The 17691-nt window shown below is 39.6% G+C and overlaps 1 protein-coding gene across 1 annotated transcript in view; it reads right to left on the bottom strand.

The window, feature by feature from the left end:
- SMC5 (structural maintenance of chromosomes 5) overlaps window positions 1-17691 on the bottom strand; it is a 3018525-nt gene that overhangs the window by 2295267 nt on the left and 705567 nt on the right. The window contains exon 11 of the mRNA XM_044064368.1: window positions 14700-14861. Coding sequence (XP_043920303.1) covers window positions 14700-14861 — 162 coding nt within the window. The remainder of the gene's footprint in view (window positions 1-14699; window positions 14862-17691) is intronic.

Genomic DNA, 17691 nt, shown 5'->3' with positions numbered 1-17691 from the left:
CCTACAAAAAACAGCAAATCACAGAATAGGTGTTCAGAGTGAGTGCAGGAGAATAGAAGATGCATATGGCAGAAGAGTCAAGTTAGCAGCTGGGGATGAAATGGGAGACTGCATATTTCCCCTTATTCTGACATCAGCATAGACAAAGAAAAAGCATAAATCAATAGGAAGAGAGAGAGAAGGGAAAAAAACAGCAACTGGAATCAAAATAGTAAGGAAAGAGTAACAATGGAGTTACTGACCAAGACTTATGGGCACATGGTAGTTAGTAGTTCCTTAGGATTTTTTCCTACTACTATTACAGATTTATACTGGTCCTAATAACAGAAGGCATCATATGACACATGGATTAGATTGGAAGATAGGCCTTTGAAGGGATTATGAGCTATGGACTGGACTTGTTTGTGATCAGTGGACTTATCACTGGCAAAGTAAGGTACAGAAGACAATTATACTGAAGTACCGAAAAAGGACATTGCATAATATAGAGGACTAACATGAGAATGCAAATATTTATGTTAGTTTGACTTGTAGCAAATTAAAGGGGGATGATATACTGAGTCATACAAGTAGCTGATACTGCATTTTTTTTTGGTTGTCACAATAAGAATTACAACATTTTTCAATTCGTGTACGGATTATTAAAGGCAATGTCTTCTGACTGGTTGGGGTGGAGTGCTGATGTAGGGGTGGGAGACACCAAATGCTGGAATCAACAAGGGTGTGATGGTTACATGCCATAAATAAAAGTCAGTTACTAAAACACATGGATGGGAAGAAGCCAAGGAGGAAGCAAGTAAGGCAAGTAATGGTGTTGCTTAGCAGTGCCTTCCTGAAGTACTGGGCAGCATGATAAGATCTGCCCAGGGGGAAAGTACAGTTGTGTACACTTGCCATGAATGTAGATGTACGAGTGTATTCACTGTTGCAGTCATTACATTAGGGTAATCTGCTGGCAGGTTGCCCTCAGTCAGCCTGAATTCCAAAGTCTTGGGTCCTGCGTTGGTTGCTGCCTTCTCTTCCATGACGCCAGGTCGTCAGGGGTATAAAACATGCAGCCGACGCCATTTTCTTTAGTTTTTCTTGTCCCCAATGTCAGGTGCCCCCAAAAAGGTAGAAAAATGATATATACATATATATACATATATATATATATATATATATATATATATATATGCATCAATATAAAAACTTTACCTTCATCTACAAGCAAATACACCACATAGGTTGTAGAAGATAGAGAAGGAAAGATAAATTTCAGAATGACAGGGGGATGGCGGGAGGGTAACCTGGACTGCAACAGTGAATACACTCGAACATCTACATTCATGACAAGTGTACACAACTGTACTAAGTCCTACGTGTTTCACTGTTGCAGTCATTACATTTGGGTAGAATACCAAAGCTATGGTTGGGAGGCTGGAGCTAAACAGCATTAGGTGCAGCTATAAGGCCCTGCACCACTGCAGTGGCAAAGCATGCCCTGGACTTAGAGTAGAGAGGCAAATGGTAATGCTTTGTAAAGGTGTGAACAGAACTCCAAGTAGTAGCCTCTAGAATGTCTTTGGTTGGTACTCTTCTGAGAAAGGCTGCTGAAGTAGCTGCAGCTCTGGTGGAATGAGACCTAATGCCCTTGAGCACAGGCTTACCATGGTGTAGTTAGCAGAAATGGATGCAGTGGCTTATCCACTTTGAAATTGTCTGCTTTGAAATAGGCTTTCCTTCTTATCCTGCAGCATATGACACTAGTAATTGCTCAGTTTTTCTTAGAGCTTTAGTCCTGCTTAAGTAGAATCTTAGCGGTCTGTGTACATCCAAGGAATTCAGAATTCTCTCCCCCTTGTTCTGCAGATTTGGATAAAAAGTTGGCAGATGAATTGTTTGGTTAAGAGCCACACTGGAAACCACTTTAGGCATAAAAGTAGGATTTGTCCTCAGAGACACCCTGTCTGGGTAAAATATGACAAAAAGGCTCTACAGCCATGAGGACCTATAGCTCTGAAACTCTTCTTGCTGAAGTAATTGCTAGTAGCAGAACTGTTTTCCATGATAAGAACTTTAGAGCAGCGGTAGCAGCTGGTTCAAATGGAGGCAGGGTGAGCTTTTCCAACACATAATTAAGGTCCCATGCAGGTAATGGTGATCTTCTAGGAGGCCTTACATTTTTGGCTCCTCTAAGATACTGCTTTAGTAAAGGATGAGAAAAGATTGGTGGCTCTGTATTGTAATGAGCCGAAATGGCAGGAGGCATGGATTTTGATTGATGAGAAAGATAGGCCTTTGTCAAGCATCTCAGTTAAGTACTGTAATATCGGAGGAATATTTGGTTCTGCTGTATCAGTTCCTTGTGCTTGATTCCAAGCACAGAATCTCTTCCATTTGTCAGCATAAGATTTTCTAGTACTAGGCCTTCTGGCTTCCAAAATGACATCCATCATAGCTTTACTGGGAGGTGTTGTTTGTATGACTACATGATTAGCCATGCTGCCAGGTTCAGAGTCTGTAGTTGATTCTGCAGGATCTGACTGTTTTGCTGGGACAGTAGTTGTGGTCTTTGAGGCAAGGTCCAAGCTGGGTATTGAGACAAGTTCCTTTGGATTGGGTACCAGTATTGGCGGGGCCAGTCCGGGGCAATTAATATCATCTTTGGTTTCTCGTCTGACTTTTAGGAGGACCTTGGGTAGAAGAGGCAGAGGAGGAAAGGCGTAAACAGATAGGTTTTTCCAACTGAAGGATAGGGCGTCCACTTTCCATGCTTGTCTGTGATAAGTCCTTGTGCAGAATCTTTTCAATTGATAATTGTGAGGAGAAGCAAATAGATCTATGTCTGGGCTCCCCCATTTCTCTGTTATCATGCTGAAGACTTGTGGATTTAGTTTCCACTCGTGAGGATCCATAAGGTTTCTGCTTAAATCATCTGCCAGAGTGTTTTGTTTTCCTGGCAGGAATTGCGCTTGAAGATGTGTTTGTAAGTCAAAGCTGTGTCCCACAGTGCCATGGCTAATCTGCAAAGGGGGTATGAAGTGTGTGCCCCCTTGCTTGTTTATATACCACGACTGTGGTGTTGTCCATCTTTATCAGTAGTTGTCCTGGATGAAGTAAGTCCTTGAAGGCTGTTAGGGCATTTTGAACAGCTAGCATCTCTTTCTGTTTGATATGTAGATGCATTTGTTTTACTGCCCATAAGCCCTGAATGCATCTTCCTGCCATGTGGGCCCCCCAGGCATAATCTGATGCGTCTATTAAGGTTTGGCCGGCAGGGGGGAGAGTGAAGGGCAGTCCCATGTTTTGGTGACATGCCTTTGCCCACCATAGAAACTCCTGTTGCAGGCAGGGAATGAGAGGAATCATTGTTTCCAGACTGTGTGAATGTTGACTCCATAAACTATTTAGGTACCATTGAAGTTTCCTCATATGCAGTCTTGCATATGGAATTAGTAGGATGCAAGACGCCATGAAGCCCAGAGCCTGCAGAATTTGTCTTGCAGAAGACTGGGTTTTTGTTGCCATCAGTTTGAATTAAGTAGTCAGTTGCCTTTGCTGGTCTGGCGTGAGGTAAGCCATCTGGGCAGTTTTATCCAAGCTTACACCCAGGAATGTTATCTTTTGAGAGGGTACCAGTTGTGATTTATTTTCGTTTATTGTGTACCCTAGGCATGTTAGAAGCCTTTTCACAAATGCCAGGTGTCGAAGAAGAGTGTCCTTGTTCTCTGCTTGAATGAGACAGTCATCCAAGTAATGACATATTTGTATACTTCTTTGTCTGTAAAATGCAACTACTGGTGCCAGGCACTTTGTAAAGACCCTGGGCGCAGTAAATAAGCCAAAGGGCAGTGCAGAGAATTGGTAATGTATTAAGCCAACCTTGAATCTGAGGTATCACCTGCACGATTGTCTTATTGGGACATGCAGGTATGCCTCTTTTAGGTCTAAAGTCACCAGCCAAGCATTCTTGCCCAGCATGGGCAGAAGCTGCTGCAAAGTCAGAATTTTGGAATGTCTGGGTATGTGTTCAAAATCGATAAATCCAGTATTGGCCGACAGGCCTTGTCCTTTCTGGGTACCAAGAACAGTCGAGTAAAAACCTTGTCCTTTTTCTTGTTCTGGTACTGTCTGAATGGCTCACATATCCATGAGGTATGTAACTTGTTTCTGTGCCTCTGCCCATTGATTTTTTGGCAGATCTGGCCAACCATCTGCCATTGGCAGAGTGTGGAAAAGGTGCATCTAGCAATTCAGCTTTAACATGATCAGGCAAATTTTATTCCTTTAACCAGGCATGCCTCCTAATCACAGATCCAGTAACTGCAACCCTGCAGGAGGCCTCTAAGGAATCAAAACCATATTGCAAAGTATGCTTTCCAACTTGTTCAGCTGCATGCAATAATTCCTGCAATTCTTTATTTTCTGCACATTCTGAAATCAGCATAATTTTCTGTTTCAGCAATCCCATAACATGTTGTTGGTACTTAAGCATAAGAAATTGACAGTTTAAGGCCCTGATTTCCGAGGTTGCAGATGTAAAAACCTTTTTTCCCCATCTGTCTAATGCCCTTGAATCTCTGTCAGAGGGTGTAGGATTTTTTGCTGTTGAGGCCTCAACTCCCTTTGGACCCTGTGAAATAGTTTCAGGATCAGCAGCAGGGTTTCTAAATAAAAATTTATGCGAGTCAGGGACCTTGTAATATCTGTCAGGCTTACTGGGAGCCGGAGGTAAGGAGTCAGGGGTCAAGCTCGACTCCGAAAACACATTATCCACAATGTCTAAAACAGGGGGAATGGCTAAAGGCTTGTGCTAAGGGAGAAGGAAATCCCTGAGCCTCTTTTTTGATTATGAGAAGTCTTGACTCTCCCAGTGAAAATGCTCCCTCAAAGTATGCAAGGTTTCTCCAAATGAATAATCCTCAGGAGAAGATGCAGATGGAATAGACTCCTCAGCATCAGAATCCTCATAGGGAGGTATAGATAATTCCTGATCAGAAGAAATAGAAACCTGATCTGAAGATTCATAATCAGTGTCTTGCCTAGGCCTCTTATCTGGAGGGGGATGGGTACCCCTGATCATGGTAATAAGGTCTTCAGCCATTTTGATCATCTGTTTTTTAGGCATAGAGGCCTGTGCACGTGGCTCATGCATCAGTTTTTTTAGTTTTAGAAGTTGCTTTTGTCTTTGGTTTTGCAGGTGTCGTCTGTTTGATATACAAATGTTGAGATCTGATTACACCCTCAGAAGCCGGTGCCTGCTCAGCGGCTCCGGACCCATCTGAGGGAGATACATCCATAAGTCCAATACCTTGAGTATCTTGCAGCATGCCAGACTCCACATGGGTGTCGGCAGAGGCCTGCGACTCAAAGGTAGTGGGTATCAGGGGCTTCAAAAGTGCATCACTGAGTACCAGCGAACCGGTGACTGGCTTAGGAGAAGCTTCGTCGTCAATTTTGGATCTCGACTGCCTTTCTCTGTCCTTTTCTTTGTTTTTTATGTACTCCAGTAGTCGGATTGCTATCCGACGACATTTCTGGGTAGTTAAATCCGTTTCCAAAATACTTTGATGTAAAAATATATAGACGCTTAATAGTGCGTTGGTTAAATCTAGCACAAAACCGACAGCCAGGCACGTTGTGATCAGGGTCTAGAGGCAAGGAATACAGTAAAAATGGAAATCCTTATGAGGTATTTGCTTCCCACAAGTAATACAATTATTAACTTTTTCTGACATCAGTAAAAAGCAAGAAAAAAGTTTCCCCAACGGGGTACTTAGCTTTAGTGAAGACATCGGTTCTGAAACTCAAACTCGAATATTTCAGTAGTTGGCCAACCGGCACTTGCAAAATGCTTCTGCTTCAGGCACCGCGCAGCAAGAAAGACTGAAGAAAATGGCATCGGCTGCATGTTTTATACCCCTGATGACCTGATGTCATGGAAGAGAAGACAGCAACCATTAATTCAAGCCAGCAGATTACCCTAACGTAACGACTGCAACAGTGAGACACGAAGAACATGTTAAGGGGCTGAAAGTGGAAACTTAATCCTTACATTAGGTAGTAGGAAGTAAGGTATGGATAAGCACCATACTTCTCAACTGTGCACACTGAAAATAGGAACAGAGGTCCTTGAAAAGTAGGAACATTTATTTATTTAGTTATAGTTTGTTTGCCAGGATAGTCCATTGGGCCACAAGGAGCCCGTTTTCAATGGAGTCCTGGGGAGAAAAGCTCCAGGAAATTACAGATTTAACACAAGAGCAAGTTATTAGAGAAATGTAATGTGCACAAATGAAGCAAAATTAAACAAATAGAAAACACACATTATTAGAGTGCACAAATTAGTACAACGCAATAAGAATAATATTTACAAACAGTGAACGTTTTTTTAACAGTTTAACATATTAGCACAATGCAATAACAGAAACAGTCTTTTTTTTTTTTTTTTAACACTTATGCTAATTCATGCAGTTACTTTCTAAGCTACTGAATTGTACTATTCTAGGAGTTATGCTAATTCCTAGAGTTTATTTTTGTTACAAAACAATGGGAGGCTATTGTGAATTATAGCTTATAGAGAGTAGCTACAGTGTAGGGAGATTATGTGGGGTGGGAGCAAGAGCATTCCCATAGTGAAGTGAGGGGTGCGTGAAGTAAGGTTTTGAATGAAGAGAGGCTGCTGGTGGTGCAGATGAGAGGTGGAAGAGAATTCCAATGGTGTGCTAGAGAGAAGGACATTAGATGTTTGCCTGGTGGATGGGCAGGTTTATGCAGTTCAATTAGATTTTGTGAATTAGATCTCAAAAGTCTATTTGGTTGGTGCATTTTAGAGGTGGTGGCAAGCGAAGGACAGAGAGAGTGGGTGAAAATAAGTTTGTGTGCTTGGACAAGTTGAATACAAATGAGGTAATTAGACAGCTCAAGCCAATTCAGTTGGTGTAGGGCAGCGCAGTGATGAGAAGTGGATCTAAGGCCGGTTGTAAATTTTATTTTATTACAGCAAAAGGAGAGTTTAGTCTTAAGGGAGGATTGCAGATTAGTAAGGATAGAGGCACCGTAGAGGAGGGATGGCAGGGGTGAGCCTAGTGGAGGGAGAGATGTAATGGTTGTGGTGGTAAAGCATGCCTATTTTTTGTGTGATTTTTTGATATTTACTTGTATATGATTATCAAACTTTAGCTGGTCATCGATCAGGACTCCTAGTAGTTTAGCATTAAAAACTATTCCAAGAGGAGTATTATTTTGACTGGTGACTGAGAATGAGGTTTAGTAAGCGGTAAATATCATGAGTTTAGTTTTAATAGCATTGAGTGCTAGATGGCTGTCCATCATCCATTGCTCAGTGGAGAAGGCATATTGGGTAATTTAACTAGGGTGGGTATAGAAGAGGCAGAGAAGATTATTGTTGAATCATCAGCATATTGGACAAGGTTGGCATTTGGGATGGCTTGGTAGAAATTGTTTATGAATATACTGAATAGAAGGGGGCCTAAAACTGAACCCTGGGGGACACCTGTGGGAGTATTGAGAAAAGGGGAGGTGGCTTTTTTCCAGCTGACTGCTTGTTGCTTGTTTGAGAGGTAACTGGTAAACCAGTTAATAGAGAAGTGGGATAATTTAGTTTGGAGAGTTTAGTGAAAAGAAGGTAATGAGAGATGGTGCTGAATGCCTTACAGAGGTGGAGGAGAGTGGAAACGATGTGGCCAGTGTCACAGGCCTTATTAACAGTTTCTAGGAGGGAGAGGAGAGCTGTGGTAGTGCTCTGGCCGGGTCTGAAACCATTCTGAGTATGGGTTAGAAGTTGGCCGTTCATGAGGTAAGGTAGAAGTTGTAGATGGATGCATTTTTCGAGAAGTTTAGAAATGGGGATAAGATAGCGATAGGTTGAAAGTTTGCAATATTATTATTATTACCACCTTTATGGAGTGGAATAATAAAGGCTTTTTTTTCCCAGAGCTGGGGAACTTGACATTCAGCAATAGATTTATACGAATGCAAATAAGAGCTATGCCTTCTGCGGCAACTTTTAAGAAATATGAGGGTATATCATCATCCAAATAAAAAAAAAATCTGGACATCTAATTAGCATAACATTTGAATATCAAATAGCATACAACTCTTCTTGCTTCTAGCAGGAATGTGGGACATGACTCAAACACGTTTAGAAAACAAAATGACAAAAATGATGGAAACAAAGCACATTATCAAATAATTTGTGTAAAATCTGTACACTTTAATGAACTGTATTCCAAAATGTTACCAACACAAGACATTTATTTTTGCTTAAGAAAAAGGGAAATATCTGATGTATGTCCATTATTTAAATTATTATTGCCAGTATGTCAGATATGTAATGTAGTTTTCTGTGTACTAGATGGCTTCAAAAATCATATAGGATGAAGAAGAGTTAGAAAACTGTGTAAAGGATAAATTGAGATTGAAAACTGGGACATTTCTACAAAAGTAGGGACACCCTAAACAGGGTTAAATCAGGCCAGAAAATAGGACTGCCCCACCAAAATAGGGACAGTGGCGAGGTCTGTATGAGGGAGGGGTGTTATGCACTTATACATCCCATTTACTGGTTTGTTATGAGAAATGGCAGAGAGGGAAGACAAGTTGAAGGGGGAAAGATCCAGGCTGAGGATTTAAGAGTTAAAAATAAGGGTGGGGGGTAGCTGACTGGAAAAGTTGGTATGCTACATACAAAATAAAGTAGTAAAGTAATCACCCTTCCTCCCTAGACATGATTAAGGTATAGATACAAAGCTCATCAGAAAAGAAAAATCAAAGTCTAAACCAACCATATTTGAAAAAGTGAATAATGTAGCAGAGATAAAAGAACTGGAAGTGGGATGTTTACAAAAGGGTAGGGGCAAATTGCATAGAAAAATGGAAATTAAGGGAACAAGACATGCAGAAAAAATGTTTTGAAGGAGAAATGCAGTTTAAGGAAAGGCAAGAATTGGCCAACTTATATAATGCTGGATTGATTATATTACACAGAATATTTGTAAGGTATAATGTTTGTAACTGTGAGCAATTTAATAGCTTTTCTTTTACATAAAATAAAGTTTGCTTATATCAAGTGATAACTGAATACTTTAAACACCTTTACTGAACAGGAAAACGGGTATGGATATGAAGAGAGCTGGAATTAAAAAGGTGAAGAGAAAAGGAACTTGTAAGAATTAAAAGGCAAGTGAAATACGAAGTGAAAGTGTAATGCTTTTGCAAAAAGAGGATTTAATTGGAGAAAAATAAGATAAAGTGAGGAAAGATTTATTGTTAGAAAATGAAGGAATAAAGAAAATCAAATACAGAAGAGATCTGGCAAAACAGCAAGAGACAAATTTAGTACAGAGAATGGTATTTTAATAGGAGAGCATGCAGAGAAAAAGGTGAAGGGACAGGAAAGCATTAGCTACAGAGGAAATGTAGGGGCAAGAACTGTGCAAGGTAAAGGGTTATACAGAAACTGAAAGAAGATTGGCGAAGTAACAAACAAGAGTTGGAAACAGTGGTAGCAAGAAGAATTTATGCACAACAGGATGGATTGCTCCATGAGCAAGAGAAGATGCAGGGTGGGGAAACTCCCAATACGCTAAAAGCAACACTGCCATCTTTATGGTGGAGGTTTGGGAGGTGAAGTTCAACATGCTCAGGAGTAGTACAAACACTTAAAGGGGAAGCAATAAGTGTAGACACGTACATAGTTATTACAGAGGAAGGTTAGGGATGTGAATGTTTCAAGAAAAAAGGGTGCAGGATGGAAGCAATGATGGTTGGGGATACGTGAAGAGTGTTCCAAGTCACTGATGAGAGAAGGTAGAAGGAAATGGAAAGCTGGAGTTTGATTTAAAAAAAAAAAAAAAAAAAAAAAAAAAAAGTTGGATAACAAACTGGCCTATTAGAGAAAGCGAGAGGAGTGAGGGTAAAGCTAATGGGGTATTATGGTAGAATTATGAGCTTGGAATGTTAATGGGCAAGAACAAAGACAGAGAGAGAATTTTAGCACACAGTAGTAGAATTGGGGCACAAATAATTCTTCAGGAAACCCATCTAGAACAAAGGGATCCACAGTGGCTTAGGAAAGGGGGGTATAAGGTTGAAGAAAGTTCTTCATGGGGAAAAGGGAGACAGATGGGGCAATAATACTGGTGAAAAAAGACAATCCCAATAAAGACTGAAAGTAAATTAGAAGAAAAGAAGGGTAGATATGCTGGAATAAAGGGAGTCATAGAAGGTAATACAATAACGATGGTGTAACGTGCCTCCCAAAACAACAGTAAAATAAATGCCAAGTATTTTTGCAGAGTTAGTGAAGCTTCAAGAAGGGACAGCAGTATCCTTGGGAGACTGGAACACAATAGTCAGGAAATGGCAGGTAAATGGAGACCCAAGAGAAAGGAAATTGACTAAAGGAAAAACATTTATAAAAGATTGCATTCAAGGCCATTGGGTGGTTAGATGTGACTGAAAATAGAGCAAGTTAAATGGGGGCAATTTTACTTTTATCAGCAAGGTAGAAAATTTAGAGGTTTATTACAAAAACATAGGGAATGTGTCAAAAGGTTAGGACTGATCCAATTATATTAAAGGATCATGCAAAGATTAGATTGAGAACAGAGGGAGGGAAAGTACAAGGGATGGAGACATTGGAGATATGACTAGGAAAAGAAAATAGCACAGACACTAGAAACAGCTTTGAGAGAGGGGAGTGACAGAAAAATGGGAAAGGATAAAGGTGGCCAAAGAAAGAGAGGTTAGGGAAATGTACGATGATATGGAAAGAACAAAGAGTAAGTAGGAGATAGTGAAAAAGAAATTACATGTGATAAAACAATACAGAAGGAATGGGAGTTAAATTAGAAGAGAAAGGGAAACAGAAAGAAAAGTATGTAGAAGGTTGAAGATGAAAAGATCTGGACTAAGAGGATTGTAGTGAAGAAGCTGTACTTTAAAGTGAGCCCTAAACAGATAAAGACGTTAGAAATGAGACCGAGGAAACAGACGGTGGATAAGGATAGGGGAATATTTGAATTGGGGGATGAGATTAAAGAGGGGAAAATGGTCAGAGGAAAAAAATCTTGGGAGAGGTTTAGGAGGTACTACTCTGAATGTTATAGGGAGGAGGTGGTAGGAGATAGGGTTAGAGATAGATGGAGAGTGTGCGAAATGGGAATGGCCGCTGATAGCAGAGATGGAACACTGGGAGAAGAAACAGTTGGTAGGAAAAATTTAACTACAGGAGATTCTAAATGCATAGGGAAAATGGAAAGGGGGAAATCACTCATTAGTGGTATGCCAAATGAGCAATGGGAATTACAAAAGGAGCAAATTATCAAGGTTGGAGCTGTTTAATAATCTCAGAGAAGCACGACAAATAAAATCATGGAAAGAAGCAATAGCTTTGGTGATACCAAAAGAGGGGAGGACTCCAAATGGCCCTCCTCATATAGGCCTATATCAGTACATAATCATGATTATAAATGATTTATGTTGAAACAGGCAGAAAGGTTAGGCAGGATATTACAGAAACTAATTCACTTGGATCAGATGGGCTTTGTAGGTGGTAGAAAAAAAAAACAGATAACCTGATTATAATGTTGCTATTTACGAAGGATGCAAAGGAACATTACAAAGTTGGCATTAATTTCATTACATGCAAAAAAAGGCATCTGACAGGGTAGACTGAAGTTATTTGAGATAATGATGCAGACAGCTTCTCCAGCGACATTGGTAAAAATGATCGGAGAGTTTATCAAGGAGAGCAGTAAGGATCAAGTAAGGTTGAAATAGAAAAGGGCATGAGAAAGGGTGCTCCCTGAGCCCTTAATTATGTGCTCAGACAAGTGACAGTAGAATCAGGGGATAGAGGTGGGTAAACGAAAAAAAAAGAAAATATCTTTGTATGCAGATGCGGTGTCGTTGACTTTGTCGCACAACCAGACAGATATGGAAAGAGTATGGAAATTATTAGAAGTGTTGGTAGGAAGTCAGGGTGCATAGTAAACACAGATGAGAGAGACAATTACACAGGAAAGAGCCAAGGGGGAGAAGATCATGAGAGGATGGTAGGAAAAGATATAAAGTTATTTCGGAGTGCAGTGGAAGAAACCATGAGAGACCTTTGAAAGGTTATATAGGAAGGTGCAGGAACTAATCTCAAAATGGAAACTACTGAACCTTAAAATAGACCAGAAAGTACAGGTTTTACAAATGGGTACAATACCCCAAGTTTGTATACCAGGGATAGGCTTTTTGGGAACTACCAGACACAGAGTGCCTAAAGCAAGTACAACAACTGTGTAGAGAATTAATCTGGGATGGTAGGAGACCTAGAGTATTGTGGGACAGGATTACAGACTACAGATAAAGGAAGGTTTGAGTTCCTAATTTAAAATAAATTACTGCAGGCCAGTTTATTGGTTAACATACTGAGAATGGTGAAAAATTACCAAGCGGACTTGAAAAGGATGATTCAATTGGGGAGGGATATGGGGTTCCTATGAGTACAACGAAAACGCATTATGTCGAATGCGTTTTCGTTGACACATGTAGAGCGAATAGGCAAAACAGCGAAGCGGCTGTTCAGTTAAATTTTTCTCTGGGAAAGAAGTCGCTTGACTGCTTCGTTGTTTTGCCGTGTTCTGAAGTGTAGTGTGGTCCCTTGTCCGGTATAGCTCCCGAGCGTGATTGTTACTGACCTTAGGGTTATGGTGCGGGTTAAGGGAAGTGCATATGGTTTAAAATGTTTACTGTTTTTTTTTTTTTTGTTAAATGTATGTTTGGGTTATGTGCATATGTGTATTTAGTTGTTTACTGTTTTTTGGGGGGTATAATTAGGACTGGGTATGTGTGTATGTGTCTGGAAGTGTGTAATGTGTTTTTTTTTTCCGGGGGTTGGAACAGCGATTTCTTTCCCTAGGAAAGAAATCGCTGTTCACCAGATTCAACATTTTCAGCTTTCGCTGAAAATGTGTCGATGTAACATCGTTTGCTGTTTTAAACGTTCGATGTTGCAATATAGACCCGGGATATGGGTGAGAGAAAGATATACAAAAGCAGACGCTAGAAATTCCAGAAAAAGCATTATGCTTACATTGGTTAAGACACATGCAAAAGGAGTTTAAAAAGATATGACAAGAAGAAGGGTTGCAATAAAGATGATGGGTAATGCCCATAAGTAGATAGAGAAGTAGAAAATATACTCCCGGTCAACAAATGGAAATAAACAAACAAATAATTAAAGTAGAAAATAACACAACTGTAAGGAGATGGAGGAAGCAGACTGAAAACTTGAACTGAGGAAGAGTTTCAGTTGGAAAATGCATTGGAATGGGAATATATGGGACTGCATAATAGTTGGCAAAGGTTAGGAAGAGAATGGGACATTATGCTGGCTGCTAGTCTTATACAAATCAAAAAAAGAAGTACAGCAGGGTGGTAGTATGACAGGCTTATTGAAGGTAGGTAAAAGTTTGATGCAAAGGGGAAAAAAACACAAGACAGTGTTCAATTTAAAGTAGTCTGGGGAAAAGCAGGAGAATCCACTGTAGAGGAGGAGTCAGCAAAGAGGATATGACTGCCAAGATACATAAAGAGCATGTAAATTCAGAATTTCTGCCTGGAACTGTTTGCATTAAGTATATTTTTATAACTCCATCTATATTGGCAAAGGTATTTTCCTGGGGTTCCAGATATCTGTTGGGAGGTGTGGTAAGGGGAGTGGGACATGGTCCCATGTGTTTTGGGACTGAGAGGCTAAAGGAATATAAAAGTGAAATAAGAGATTTGTTAAAGGATATCTGGGGTGGGATAATGAAGTTATTCATACTGGGATATGAGAGCAATGTGCCAAGGAGATACAAAGCAATTACAGAGCTGGTGATGACAATAGAGAAGAAAGCAATAACTAGGTATAGGAAGAGGCCAGACATCCCAAGAAAGTTAGAAGTAGAAAACATGATAGGTTTAAGACAAAATGAACAAACAGATTGAGAGGACAGGATAAAGTAAGGAGAGGACAGCTTGCAGGAAGTGGGGTGGGATCCTATATACAGCTCATGTAATGGGGGGATGTGGATAGATATTAAGGGTTAACAAAAAAATGAGATGATTTTGAATGAAAACAGCACTTAATGGGTGCAGGGTTAAAGAAGAAGAATATGCTTAATATTGTAACTGCTGAGATTAACTCTGTGAAGTAAAATAGAAAGACTAGAGATAAATGTAATGGAATTAAATGCTGACCCTCAGCAGAGAAAGAAAGACTTCTTGCATGAGGATTGTGTCTGTTTACTTATGAATACAATGTAATAATGTTTGGTTACATAAAAAATGCAAGTTGGAGTTTTATGGAGATTTGATGTAATTTGGAGTTTTGGAAGTGTTTTATGCTCTGGAATAGAATTGTTAATTACATCCGGTATTATTTTAGATGGATTAATCAGAGTTCCAGGGTACTTGCAAAAAAAAAAAAAAAAAAATTCCTTCTCAGAGTCAAGAATTCTGCATTTACACCACTTCTGCTTTTTCCGAAGTTAACAAGGGTACAACAGTTAGAAGTATTTCACTGCATACTATATATTGACAAAGGACTAAACTCGGGGCAGGACTTGTTTTCAAAATGGAAAGCAATTTGATTTTCCTCCCAGGCAGGCATGAAAACATTATACAGTTATCTTGAGAGCCATCCGCATACATCTTACCTTGTTTCGAATTTTCATATCCAGCTCTTTAAACTGCTTTTCCATAACCTGTGCTTGCCTCAGCATTGGAGCATGTTGTTCTTTTAAACGCTTCAGCTCATCTTTAAGTCTGTCACGTTGCTGCTTTACCACTTCATATTCACAACGAACATTTTCGTATTCCTTTGAACAAAAGCAGTACAATATAGTGTAGGCAAACTTTTCCAGTTTTTTTTTTATTTTATACTACAAACTAAAAACATTTGAGCCTGCAGAAACCATAATGCATCTTCCAAAGTTACCCATAAATTCTGGGTCGGTATCATTTGAACGAAAGTTCAAAATCTCGATCGCTGTAAATAGCAAAAATGCCTATAATTGAATCCTTTATTGTGGGAGCTGTACCCCCCCCCCCACTAATTATACATACCAACTCTGAGATCGCACTACAGTGAGGAAAGGGCAAATTTCCCGATCTTCATTGTAACATGATCTCACAAAACAGACATCAATTATAGGTATTTTTGATATTTACAGCGTGATCGAGATTTTTAACTTTCGATCAAATGATACAGACCCTAAATTCTACCCATAAAAGCATCAATATATGTGCTTGGGGATGCTACCTGATGCTATGGAAAATCCAGTCACTAAAATAGGATTCAGGACCTTTAACAACTTGGGGCTTGTTACTCTGAATAATTATATGGAAATCTAGCATAGTGAACAATTGTAAAGAAAGAAAAAGTGTCATTAGGTGAAGTTGCCCTTTGGTTATGGATTGCTTACAATTTTACTGCAAAATATAATGCTGAGGTTCAATGGCTGTGGAAAGACAGACAAAATAAACTGCAGATCTTAAGCAAAAATATCTGTAACAAGACGTGCTTTATTAAAAATGGTTCAAAATAATTATGCGATAGTTAAAATACACACTGGAGAATGGTGGTCACGATAAAAATCACAGAATCTGCAGGTGGGACAAAATGCATCAAGCATTAAACAGCCATACTTATATCTTCAAGAAGATACTTTGCAAAAATAATAAAGCTCTCAGATATGTACACTCCATCTCTACAGTACGGGTAAATTACTTTAGCTAAGATACATAAGGCAAAATAACAATAATTTAATATTACTTGAAATGGGATATTTCATTGTCTGCTCTGAAAACACACACACTCTTCACCCTAACAGATTATAGCTTTCTAAAGTCACTCTGGTGGTATAGAGGGATAAAGCCCGGACTACACCCCAGGAGACCTAGGTTTGATTAGTGACTTGGGTGACTGATGCAGCAGCAGGGGAAGGGATTGGGCATACCTATTCCTTGGGGTGGGTGGTACATAACCTCCTTGTAACAACTCTTGCTGGAGAACACTGACACTGTTCGGGGGAGTGGGGGTTAAAGGGTGGAAGGTGAGCATGACTTAGCGGCTGTAGAGGTGGGATAATATGCCACTTATTCACATTACATGCCCACCCAGGCCATATCACATTACCATATGGGAGGTAGTTCAAAAGTGAAAATGCCCCCCCCCCCCAACGGATGTTTCAATATGCCAAGCCCCCAGTATTCTAGGGACAAGCCCCAGCAATACCAGATAATGTCAGCGGGGTGGGTTGTGAGCTGTTAGACCCAACACAGATGGGGCATGGGCTGGCAATGATGTTCAGAGGGAGAAAAAAAATATTCTCGCTCTGTGATCCAGACTCTCTTTCAGCGATCTATCATCCTTTCCATGGTGTGGTAAATTTTCATAAGATCCCCAATTTAAGACATTTCCCTATAGTAGACCTGTTTTGATTAAAACTGCTAGGCTTAAAGTGGACCGAATTTCCTAATGACACATGAGGCCTCATTACTTTTTCCTAACACTCTGGGGTCAGCATTCCATTACAAAAGAATACAGTGAACATCATCTCTGTAGACACAGATTGATACAATCAACACCAAACCTCTCACGCAAAGCTTTGCACGGCCAACCAAACTATGAAACAACACAACGGCCAGCAAAATTTGTTCCAAAAAGCTTTAATAAGCTATAAAAGTCACATAGGGATATATAAATCTACCCCAAGCTCCAAACCGGTTTCGGTATAACCTTCTTCAGTGGAGCACACAAAAATAGAAAAAGTGGAGAGCCAACAACAAAACACCTGATACTATTTATAGTATCTGCCAGTCATGCAATATCCAATCATAAGATAGTAATATGGTCTAATAAGACCTTAAATGCCAACTTGGCATGTGTATACATAATAATGTATTAAAAATCCAAATAATCATGAATAAAGTTTGTGTAACATGGAACTAGATGTAATTATATTTCTTTTATACTCTGAATATATACAACAAAAATTACATCCACATTAATATGTAATGCAAAATGATACTGTAACCATAGGAAGTAGAAATATGTGCTATCCATAAAAGGTCAGTGTAACACACATATTTGGCCATAAGAATAATATCCTTAAATACCAAAAATCCTAATAAAACATACATAATGTGATTATAGATGGTCATTAATACCTGGGGGAAATAAGGCACCTAAGTGTATGATCCAATACTTCTCTTTATGTGTAAGTATATTTTCCCACCCCTGTTGGTGACTTCTGTCACCCACAATACGATCTATTATGGTGAACATAAACTTGGCAGTAGGGTGTTTAACTGTATGTTGGTAGAGGGCATTTGTAATTTTCTTATTTCTAATATTGCTTCTATGTTCCCCTATCCTAATCCTCAATGACCGAGAAGTTTTTCCTACATAAAATGAAGAGCATTGACAGGTTGCAAGATAAATGACCCAACTCGTGGAACAATTTCCAAAAAACCTTAAATCGTATACCTTACTGGTATTAGCACTACTAAACTGTTTAGTTTTATTTACCTGGCTACATGACATACAATGCCCACAAGGGACAGTGCCCACTAATTCTGTACCAGTCATGGTTAGTTGTCTGTATCTGGCCCCTCCACTTCCATGATGTTTACAGTGTGAAAAAA

This window comes from Protopterus annectens, chromosome 2.part2, assembly GCF_019279795.1.
Source record: "Protopterus annectens isolate FY-2018-M chromosome 2.part2, PAN1.0, whole genome shotgun sequence".
NCBI lineage: Eukaryota > Metazoa > Chordata > Ceratodontiformes > Protopteridae > Protopterus > Protopterus annectens.
Note: the sequence above shows the minus strand (reverse complement) of the source record. Positions and strands in the feature narration are given on the sequence as shown.